Source organism: Epinephelus lanceolatus, chromosome 12 (genome assembly GCF_041903045.1).
Source record: "Epinephelus lanceolatus isolate andai-2023 chromosome 12, ASM4190304v1, whole genome shotgun sequence".
Taxonomy (NCBI): Eukaryota; Metazoa; Chordata; class Actinopteri; order Perciformes; family Serranidae; genus Epinephelus; species Epinephelus lanceolatus.
Window position 1 is genome coordinate 3,333,057 of NC_135745.1, and position 11,944 is coordinate 3,345,000.

Consider the following 11,944-nt stretch of genomic DNA (forward strand, 5'->3'; position numbering starts at 1 on the left):
AAGATGTCTGTAAAATATCCATGTTTTCACAGACATGGATGTAAACTCTAAGAGAAACTTGACTAGTGCAGAGGTATACAATGCGGAGCGGTAATTCTAGTTACTCTCCTACTAACAGCTGTTCTTTCTGTTATCTAATCTGACTTATTCTCTACTCATTTTATAAATTCAGTTTAATTGCAAAGGCAGGACTAAGACAAAGGAAATGTAACTTAAATTATTTTATACTAATAGGTGACAGAGTCCATGACTCCCCCTAAGATAGTGCAGTCTTTTTTTTGTGATTTAGAGACCAGACCATGAGAACATAAGCAACAGCACTTTGTGTTCTCTGTCGAACACATAGATTCAGGTTTATTGTCCAAACAGAAAGATGCAGTGTACAGGTTCCACACACACAGACAGATTATCAGACACACAGGTACCAAATGAGACAGGAGTGAAGCCGTTTTCACTGAGTTTTGACTCCAGCAGTTGACCTTTGACACATGCCTTCAGGGCAGTTTAGTTTGTGGAACTTTCTGCTTTCTCTTTCCTAAAGCTAGAAATCTGGTGCAGTCATTCAATTTGCGGTGTGCCTCATAGTGACTCAGCCACACTGACATTTAATTAAGCAGAGGCTTAATTGAGATGGCACATTCACAGGTAAAATCAGAACTCAGTTCATTCTTGTCCAAATAGTAGTTTAAATCACGGTCCATTTAGAGTTGCTTTTTTTAAAGGAATATTTCACTCGCAAAATAACTATCTGTATATTAGTTAGTCACCACTTTGAATTGTGAAGAAAAAATTTTCTCTCATGCCTCCACAGTGAATGGGGAATCCCAAAAAAAATGCCACCATTCTCTACCAATTGAAGTGAACAGGGACCACATTTAACAACAACACTTTATCAAAACTGTCACACAGCTCATGTAGTATAATCTAAGTCTCATTTACCCAGTTGTATGCATATTTTCCACAGTTACCACATATATTTAAGAACATTTCAAAACTTTTTCACAACTTTGTAAGAACCCTTAATAAGAAAAAAAAAATCTTGCCCTACTTACTGGGCGTTTTTATAACATACCAGATCCAAAATCTATTCAAACGTAATTTAAACTAGCTGGCAAACAAAAAGAGAGAGGGAACGCCAGAAGAAAATGAAGAGACGTGATGATCAAAAATACAACACACATCGACAAATATTAGAGGTAAAACAAATTGCCATTACGATACATTACATGAAAGGTTATCCTATGAAGATTACTTCAATAATTTCATAGACAACAAAATTCCATGACTTTTCCAAAACGTTCAATGATTTTTAAAGATTCTTTTGACTTTTTCAGGTTTTCCATGACCTTGGGATCCCTGACTTTCACTAAAATGTTAGAAAGAAAACACCTCTGCCTACAAGTGTTGCAACTCCAAAGAACCCTGTTTGAGCGGAGTTCAGAGTTCGGCTGTGCATGGGAATGTACCAACATGTTTTAAATAGAAACATTTTAGTGAAAAATCATGTGTTTGTGAAGTACTGAGCACATGACTACATAGATGAGACTTGGATTACACTGCTCTAGTCATGTGAGAGTTTGTAAACAGATGTTTTGATATAGTTTTGCTGTTGTTAAACATGGACCCCATGTACTTCAATTCATGAAGACTGTTTTTGGGAGGCATGAGAGAAAGTTTTTGTAACAAATTTAAAGTAAATATGCCATGAGTAATCCATACACAAATGGTCATTTTGTGGGTGAAGTATACCTTTAATACATATAAACCCCAGATTTTATTCACCTTTTGGGATCTCTGTTCACTATGGAGACATGTGAGAAAATGTCTTCTTCACTAATTCCCCATAAGACACAGTGAGTAATTAATATACAAATGGTCATTTAGTGGGTAAAACATTTCTATAATAGCAAATAAGCAAAACTTATCTGCTGATGAAAACCGTGAGATGTAGTTAAAGCTCCACAAAAAGCTAATAAGGACCAAGTGTTAAGATGGTTTTGTCAAATTAACAGAAATGTTATTGATGATAAAGAGCAGTGCACATGTGAAGGGTTGCAGTAGTTTCTAAGTTTAGGAGACTTTAGTACATTCTCACAAATATTGACTGAACTGTCCTGAACTGAACAGTGAAGTCATAAAGAAGTGGGCTGCAGCCTTTTAATGTTGTGAGATAGTGATACTGGAATGTGACAGTGCTTTACTCTGATTATCAGCTCACCAAACTAGGTACTGTTTATATGAAGCCCTAGTTTCGTTTTCTTCACCACTGTCAACATACACTGACACTGCCTCTCAAATGCTGCAAGTGTAATCACTCTTGGATCAAATAAATGAGTTACATTAGAACTGCACTGCTAAATTTCAAATGTGACATCAGTGACAAGAAAAATAAAACATTTTCAGCTTTTCATGGAACAATTAATGCTGCTTCTGACCTAAAACACCCCACTTTTGTAACAGCAGTGAATATCTGCCTTTGGTGTCCTTAAGTCCAGACAGGCTGTAGAGAGGGATCCTTCCACACCTGATGCAGGCTGCAGCAACAAATCAATTCATCCACTCACTCATGATCCGTCAATGTGCCACCCAGCGGCTGTTAGCAGCAGCTATGACAACATCAGCTCTGATCCTCTTTACATTACTGCTCATCAACAGAAGGAGCTTCATACATGCGAACTTTACATTTCTGTGCCATAAAAATAAAACTCATGATTTCCCTTACACACACACACACACACACACACACTGGTCCATCATCTTGCCCACAAACAGAAAGACCAGGTAAAAGAGCAACATCATGTTTGAAACATGTATGTTTGGGTGGAAAGGTTGGCGTTTGTCTAGTCAGGGTTCTTATGGGCGTGATAATGTACCGAATCAGATGCAAAGTAAAATAAGGCAGTTGACATAATGGAACATTTATAGTACAAACATGTTTGGCTTCACATCCACTCACTGTAGCTCACACACACTCAGGGTTTCTATTCTTGTGGAACTTTCAGAGCCCTAAGTTAGCTACATGGAGACTGAAACACATGGTATTGAAACACTGAACCGAACCCCACCATGTGTCTGAAACACAACAAAAACAAATATACCCTAAAATATTCTGTGATGTCATGTCCGAGCTATAGCTGAGGATGGTTTGGATGTTGATGCCTATTCTTTACATCTAAGAAATGATGGCTACAAAATGATCCTGTGACAGAAAACTGCCTTCCACTGGTGAGTCAGCAGTGATTTAACAGCAAAGGGAGTAGGTTGGTGGAGATAGCAGAAGAGATACTTTCATGGTTTGACTGTCTATGGTGCTGCAAAATTATCCTCCTACCCCACCCACCTCCAATCACACTCCTCCCTCTCCATGTTATAAAAGACATTTATAAAAGAACAAGCCATAGAGAGCAGCCACAGATATCAGGACAGTTTTGTTTCTACAGGCAACAGATCAAGACAACAGCTTCTCCGTCACTATTCACGTTCCCAACGAGTTATTAAGCTGTACACAAAACTCTGGCCATATCAGACCAGCAAAACAGAGACAAGCCCTGCTAATAGTGCAGTTGGATTGTAATGCGTTCACACTGGTAGCATCGCTGACAGAAATGACCAGAGCTCCATTCATTTCATGCTCTCTTGTTCCCTGTGACGCAATCTTGGTTTGGGCAACAGCCAATATTTCTAAGGAGTTGCGATGTAGCCAGTGGATATCCAGGCCAAGACTCCCTCTTTTGTGCACCACTCACTGTTTACAGTTCAACTGATGAGACAGGTCCAGACAACATATATATAAATATATATATATATATACATATATATATACATATACATATATATATACATATACATATATATATACATATATATATATATATATATATATATATATATATATCATTCACCTGCAGGGAACCAAACATGATTGGTTGATACAACTCAGACTACAAACGAAAACCAGAACACTTCCGATACCAAATTCTTTTCTGGTAACCAACAGAGTCTGCTAACATATGCAGATGAAGGCTGTACCCAATTCTGAAATATGTCAGTCAAATCAGATTTGGCCTTTTAATACACTTAATTTGTTTTTTTCCCCCCTCCATATCAAGTTTCCAAGTTTGAACAGGTGCAGCGGGATGTTGAGTGTGACAGTGGCATTCAAGTAATATAGTACGGAAATGTGCAACAATTTTTACCGACACTAGATATGAAACAAAAGCCAGAGACTGTGTCATATCAAGTATCTACGAGCTGTAAAATCACCACTTCTAAGCAGAAAAGCGAAGACAATGTTATCTCAAAGCCTTACGGTGCAGAGTCTCTCCTCCCCGTGTTGCTGCATCACATCCGCAGCTGTCTGTACCAAAGTGTAGCATGAAAGTCAAGAGCACTCACTGCAGCAAAATCTGGGGACCAAAACATTCCCAGAAGTAAACTGCACAATCTCAGTCGTATGAGGGGTCTCCGACTGATGATTCGAATCTATAAATTTCAAGGAGCAGCCCTAATGCAGATATCTGCTTACAGAGATTACGGTTATAGTGATTCAGTTTCAGACAGCAGCCTGCCCTGACAAAAACATTGCAGCCATCCAGACCTTCACTGTTCTCTAGTTTTATTATAAAGCCATGTTAAAAAAAAGTTTGGAGAACACTTGGAACATTATCTGAAAAAGACAAACAAAACTGATTTGCCTAAGGCAATCTTTGTAGCTTCATGCCACTATATAGATTCAACTGAATATGGTGCACTGCCCACTGCTGGTCAATAACTGTCAAGTTATCAGTGTGAACACACATTTTACCTTGTAGTATTCAATGTATGGTTTAACAGGTGCTTTTTCAAAGGCCCCTTTACACTATCAGCATGTGACAGTATGCCAGATGGGTCGAATAAACTCTTGTTTGCAATCTGTGTCTGACTGTCCACCAGTTTAGAAGATTGTCTATGGAAGCAAAGAAAAGGCTGTAATCATCTGTTTCATAAGTAACCCAAACCTCATTATGAAATTTAATCACCACTGATTAATCACTACTTATTGTTGAAAACTGAAATATTTTACTTTGAAAACATGCTGTCTGAATTTATGTGCTTTGAATTTTCCTTTTCAAAGTTGTGCGATTCCATAAACGTTTTAGGGTTCACAAATTTAGACAGAAAATTAAAATGGCCAGTAATGAAAAACAAATACTGTATAATAAAGATTTGGACTGACGATTTAAGATTTCACCTGTGTCTCTCAAAGTCAACTTTGGATACAGACCAAAATCACAGAGCATAAAGGGGCCTCTACTGAAGACAAAAAACAGTATGATAAAATTTCTATTACTTGGAAAACAGAACATTGCTAATTCAGACTGTGAATGGACCCTGCTTTTCAGAGTTGGAACAAATCTACAAATACTTTAAAAGCCCATTATCGCTTTGATTTACCTGCTGGCTGTTGTACTGATCTGCTACCTTCTACAGAGAGAGAGAGAGAGATATAAAGAGACACAGAAAGATACAGAGAATATAAAACAAGTTTTTTTCTTTTTACAAGAGTCCTTTTGAGGGTAAAACCAACCCCTCTCATCTCCTTCAGACACACAAATTCCTCTCCTCTTGTTTCTGTGTGTGCAATTATAGCAAAGTCCATATGTTTATTTCCTACTGGTGTGTGTGTGTGTGTGTGTGTGTGTTTGTGTGTGTGTGTGTGTGTGTGTGTGTGTGTGTGTGTGTGCGCGCGTGTGTGTTTGCATGTGTGTGTTTGTATGCGTCTACTTGTGTTCTTTAGTAGGAGCAAAGTAGAGCTCCATGGGTTTGTTCACCTTCCAGTACTTTTCGCTGACCAGTTCAAGGGAGAAGGAACCATTCAGAACCTGTGAACAGAGTTAAACAGTTCAAACATCCATGAAGGGTTTCCCACTCTGACTATTATGACCTTCTTTAATTAATCTTTTCCATTCCTACGTTATCCTCAAGGTTCCATTTATCTGTAGCACAGTCTGTACATATAGCTGGACAACATGACAGCTCCCCAAAAATGAAGCCAAAACATTGGGATCGCCCCCTGGTGGCTGGCTGCAGTATAAGTCATAAACCTAGCCCCCTCCATGTTAGCAGATGGGAAATGGGCCAAACTAAAAGCTAGAACTACATGTCACATTTTTTTTCCCCAAAGATGGGTTCTGTCTTTTAAGGTAGTTCTTATCATTATGCTCAATTGTTCATGTTTTTCATAATTTTGGTTGGAATTAAGTTATTTGATGCTATAAAAAAGTGGGTCTGATCTTGACTGACAGCTGTGCATGCCAGTTGATGCTAAGAACGGCCTGGAGTCGTATGCTTTCAACATGAAGTCGACTGTGGAGGATGAAAAACTTGCTGGCAAGATCAGTGAAGACCACAAGCAGAAGATTTTGGTCAATGGTCAGACCGCAGAGATCACTGCTGCGCAGACTTTGACTCCAAATGATGTCACCAGCACAGGATGGTGGCCGCCGCATCCAGGATATTTTGGCTTCATTTTTGTACAGTGGGAGGACATGGAGACATGTTGTTCATCTTTATCATCAGTCAATGGTCTGTAGCAGCAGAATTGTTCTTTCTTATATGATAAGCAGACTGGTTTCAACTACATTTAAATGAAATCCATCAAATGCCGTACATATGCCAAACAAGTTAGAAAACACCTTCTTCTGCAATGTACTATTTCTCAGTAGAAATTATTTACTCATACTGCCCAACTTCTTTAAAAATGCTTTTACCCTTCCAGAATGTACAGAGCAACATAATACCCTGTTTTAGTTTGAACATGCCCCTACATATATATTCAAAAATGCTTTCAAACCTAGAACATTATAGAGGTAGGTGTAGCTTTTAGTGTATAGAGGATCACGAAAAATCCTAGATGTCAGGTTCCCTCAGACAATGCCTATTGCATGTGTGTGTGTGTGTGTGTGTGTGTGTGTGTGTGTGCGTGTGTGTGTGTATGCTCACAGTGAACTGGTTTCCAGCAGTAGGTATGTAGATGGTGTACTGTTTCTCTGAAGCTGCCTCCACATTAACAGGACTGGCCTCTGCGTTTCTTCTCAGCTCCTCCAGAGCCAGTCTGACGGCCAGGTATTTAGACAGGTGATCCACTGTAGCATTACCGGACGTCTTAATGTAGCGAGGGACAAACTCCACACTGCAGACACACATACATTCAAATATATGTAAATCAGCTGGCACAGTTGATATGTAAATGACAATATGGCTATGGCTATGGCTATGGATGGGTTCTCAAGACTATATTGTCACGGTCTGAACCCAGCTGGTACAATGACACGCTTCCTCTACTCCTGCTATCCTTAATCTCATTAAGTTTAACAGTTTCCATGGTGCAGTTAAACTGATGGTGCTGATTTGTTTACTGTAAGCTGGGAAAAAAAAAACAATGAAAAAGCTCTCCAGTTCATATACTGATAATATTTACAGGTTGCATTGCAGCTGCATGGTTGCAAAATGCAATTAAATAGCAGTGTGGAGCCCTGCAGATGAGATACACGCTTCGCCTCAGACACTATTGCTCAGGAGAAAGTGATCTGGTTGGCTGGAGGAGTGTGTGTGACAAATCATGTTTGTGAGTCTTTCTTTGCGTGACTGTGTCTGTTAGAGGGACAGAGCCAAAGGAGAGAATGAGAGAATCAAAACGCCGTAGCAAGTCTCATGTCAGCAGCTTAATGAAACAACGTGACCATTTATACTTGATGTTTGCGATACGGTCATTTTGTACATTCTATGGTTGGTTTATTATGTTAATGTGTCAATATTAAATTTGGGGTATGTGTTGTTCAACTGCTAAACCACAATGTTCTTTATGTTTGCCGTTAGAAAATGTATTCAGGCACAGTTAAGGCACTAGCATTAATTCTGCATTGGTACTGAATTAAAAAACAAAATGTTACCCATCGCTACAAGACAGCAGACAGATTTATCAGTTGTTTGATTTTTGAAATGCTTCTTTTCTATGCCTCTCTTTCACACCACAGCAGACAAGTCAACTCCTGTATTTTATTTGTGAGATCAGCACAAGTCTTAACTGAAGCTGTATATGTGTGACACTACCTGTTGTGACCGTCATCCTTCTCCATCAGGGTGGGATGTGGCCTGAACACCAGTTCTATTTCGCTGGCACCACCGTCGATCACAGAATCCCCGCCCCCGTTCTCAGCAGCGTTATCCATGTCCAAACCACTGTCATCACTTGTCTTGGTGCGCTTAATGCTTGGACCTGCCTCCTGGGGGAAAATGTTCAAAAACAGTATTTCTATGATGAAAAAAAAAAAACACCAGGAGGAGAAGCGCACCTTTGAACACAGTCTCATCCCTAATTCAAGTTTGCTTATCCTGTAGTTCTGCAATAGTGGCAGTGATTATCAAGCTTCCCTGTCATTCACAGCAGTGTGTGTCTCAACAATTACAATATTTATTCCTGAGTCTCATCATTACATTGGTCTAGCGCAGGGGTCTGCAACCTTTGCCATTAAAAGAGCCATTTTTTTTACCAAAAATAATTTGAAAAAATCTGTGTGGAGCCGCAAAACATGTTTGAGCCTTATAATCAAGGTAAATAGCCTATTAAGTCTAAATTAGCATATACTTATGGTCTAAATAAGCATTCATTAATATGTTTTACCACAAGGTGGCCACTGTGCATGGCACTATTAATAATTATCTGGTACTTAAATTTTGCAGAGCTGGCAGTGAGAGCAAACAAATCTGTCCACGCGCTACATTCTCTATTTTATTCAATTTACTTTTTTGGATTTGGCGTCCATAGCTAACCAGCCACTGCTATCGAGGTTCAGCAACATTTGGATTCATAGAAGGAATTTCCATAGACTTTTTTTCCTCAAAGGCTCAAGGAGCCACTGGACAGGGGCTAAAGAGCCACATGTGGCTCCGGAGCCACAGGTTGCCTACCCCTGGTCTAGCGCAACACTAACTGGGCTCCATACTTAAACCATTTCACAGTGTGTCACTTAATATTTTCACTGGTCACACCATTACAACTGACTCCCAGCAGGGCTTGCTTGGTGCATGCTTTATAATGTCAACGTTGATAAGTGGGGCACAAAATGCATACACACTGTCACATGTGATGTGTTAAACATCCTAACATACCTGGTTGCTGTGGACAGAAGCGTTGCTACAGTGGGAGGAGTCTCCATTGTCCTCAGCTCCACTACCATTCTCCACTGTGTGTCTCTTACCACGCTGCAGTCTGTAAGAAACAAATGCAAATGCAATGTATTAAGTTTGTATTTGCATTATTGTTATATTTACATTATTGTTGTGTGTTGAGATCACTGTTTACCTGGTCATAGCCTGTATCTTCAGCCCCTCCTCTATGCTGTGGGACAGGGCTTGCTGGTTGTTGTGTTTGCTAATGCGGGCCAACACTCTTTCTTGGTGGGCTTCATACTCATCGCGGCTGGGATAAATCTTGCCTGAAATGGCATAAGTTAATATAAAACTAAATTCTAAAATGTTTTTACAATGTTTTGACTCACAATTTTCAGTTCATCCATATTTTTTGTGTAGTGATTAAACCTCCCTTAACCTTCTTGTGGTTACTTACTAATCAGGGCATCAAAATTAGGGTCCGGACGCAGCGACCTCTTGGACACCAGCTTCTTGCGACAGGTAGGACACTCTTTATTACTGCAGAGACAGGGAGGACAGACAGACATTTTGAAAAATTCATCATCATAAACAACAACAATAATGCCAATTCAACAATGTGGACTACTGTTATTGATCCGGACTATTATTTTTAATGTGGGCAGCTGTGGCCCAGAAGTAGAGCGGGATCGTCCATAAATCAGAACATCGACGGTTCAATCCCCGACTCCTCCAGTCCGCATGTTGAAGTATCCTTGAGGAAGATACTGAACCCCAAATTGCTCTTGATGGCTATTCCATCAGTGTTTGAGTGTGTTAAAAACTGAGTAGCAGGTGGCCCCGTGTATGGCAGCCTCAGCCACCTGTGTGTGTGTGTGTGTGTGTGTGTGTGTGTGTGTGTGTGTGTGTGTGTGTGTGCGTGTTTGTGAATGAGTGTGTGAATGTGACTCGTAGTGTAAAAAGCACTTTGAGTGGTGAAATGACTGTAAAGGCGCTATACAAGTGTAGGTCCATTTACTTTTTACTATTTACACTATAACACACTTAAAAAATACATTTTAATTTCTGTCAAGGTAAGTTTAAATCAAACAATAAACTGACTGTGAGCCTCAAACTTGAATATAAACAGGTGCTTCAGGCTACATGGGGGTAATTTACAGAACACACTTAAAGGCAATTCACGGCTTATAATATAAAAATAGTTTTGAGCGAGCAAAATAGGCTTAAATCATTCAGCACGCTGTGCGAGCAGCCTACAGATTTCAACCAGCAGCAGAAATGAAAGGCGAATCCTACTGATTGTGGGTTGAACGGGGGTCACAGACACAGACAGTAATGTATTCCTGTCAAATACGGCGGCCATCGGCTTACCGGCGACGGATAAGTCGGCTCCAATAATATCTTCTTCTTGGCGTGTGGACTGCCCAGAAGTACCTGAACAGCCGAGCCAGCCGAACACAGGTATGTGACGTGTCAGAGGAGAAACGAGCCGTTCACGGCCCACAAACCTCACCGCACTTTAGGGACTGTTCTTTACTTATGAAGGGAAGGAGGGTGGCTGGTTGATTCTTATTTTATTTATTTATTTTACTTTGATCCCCCCTATGTTAATCACTCATTGATTCTGTTTTTGAAGTATGAATAAGCCAATAAGTAATTTATTCCATTAAAATATCATTGATGTAGCCTATAATAGAAAAGTGATTTATCTTTTCATAAATGACAAAAGGCACATCTGCCTCATTTTCACTGTGGTATCGTGATACTACTCAGAACCATGATATTTTCATTGGTATCGTACAGTGGGATCCAATTTTGGTACCGTGACAACACTAATCTGGAGGGGGTTCATCTGCCAAAACTAATGAAAAACTAAACAACGATATTCGGTATTCGGCCAAGCGTTTAATATTATATTCGGCTTCGGCCACAAATTTTCATTTCGGTGCATCCCTACTTGAGATGTTATTTACCTTTATGTGATGAGCCAGGCCTTCCGCAATATTCATTGCCTTATAGAAGCTCAGTTTTAGTATGTTTTCCAACTTTTGCCAAGAGGGAACTTTAGATATTGGTCCCTAGATTATGTTCACCGAGTTTCATGCAGATCGGTCAAACTTCCTAGGAAGAGATCGATTTTAAGTGTTTTTCAAAAAATTCAAAATGGCGGAAAATATATATAACCGGAAGTTCCTCCCATTACCTTCTACCACTGTGCCAAATTTCACATGGATTGACCAAGTCAGTGAGGAGAAAAACGTGGAACAGACACACAGACAGACACACCCACAGACAGTTTTCGTCATTATATAGTAAGATAGGCTGAATTATATTTGTTATCCCTCATCCTCTCTCCTCCCATTCCCTAATGATTATCTAATTATAATAGAAAAATGATAAAAATAATAATAATAATAATAATAACAATAATAATAATAATAATAATAATAATAGAAAAAAAAAGAACAAGAAAATTAAGAATGTGCTTTTGAGTGTATCCTTGTGCGTGTGTGTGTGTGAGCGTGTGTTTTTTATGAAGAAGATATTCCAAGAATATTGATGATCATCATGATGATGGGTGGATTATGTGCAGATATGGATGATTGGCTCTCAGACAAGAAAAATCGGTCAGATAGAACATAAGATGTTAAGAAATCGATGAGGTTGGACCAGGAGGATTGGGGTTCTGTTGTGCTACTGAAAAGGGAGGATTTATATTCCATGGAGCTGTAGTCAATGAGTAAGTTCTTCCAGTGAGCTAGATGTATGGTGATTTTTGATTTCCAGTTCATGA

General features: G+C 39.4%; 1 protein-coding gene across 1 annotated transcript in view; it reads right to left on the minus strand.

Annotated features, from left to right (window-relative positions):
* Positions 1 to 332: 332 nt before the first annotated feature.
* The window catches only part of rnf2 (ring finger protein 2), a 15,634-nt gene continuing 4,022 nt past the window's right edge, over positions 333 to 11,944 (minus strand). The window contains exons 4-9 of the mRNA XM_033649557.2: positions 9,608 to 9,690; positions 9,344 to 9,476; positions 9,151 to 9,250; positions 8,092 to 8,264; positions 6,982 to 7,171; positions 333 to 5,861 (exon numbers count right to left, since the gene is read on the minus strand). Of these exons, the coding sequence (XP_033505448.1) occupies positions 5,760 to 5,861; positions 6,982 to 7,171; positions 8,092 to 8,264; positions 9,151 to 9,250; positions 9,344 to 9,476; positions 9,608 to 9,690 (781 nt within the window). The 3' untranslated portion in view covers positions 333 to 5,759. The remainder of the gene's footprint in view (positions 5,862 to 6,981; positions 7,172 to 8,091; positions 8,265 to 9,150; positions 9,251 to 9,343; positions 9,477 to 9,607; positions 9,691 to 11,944) is intronic.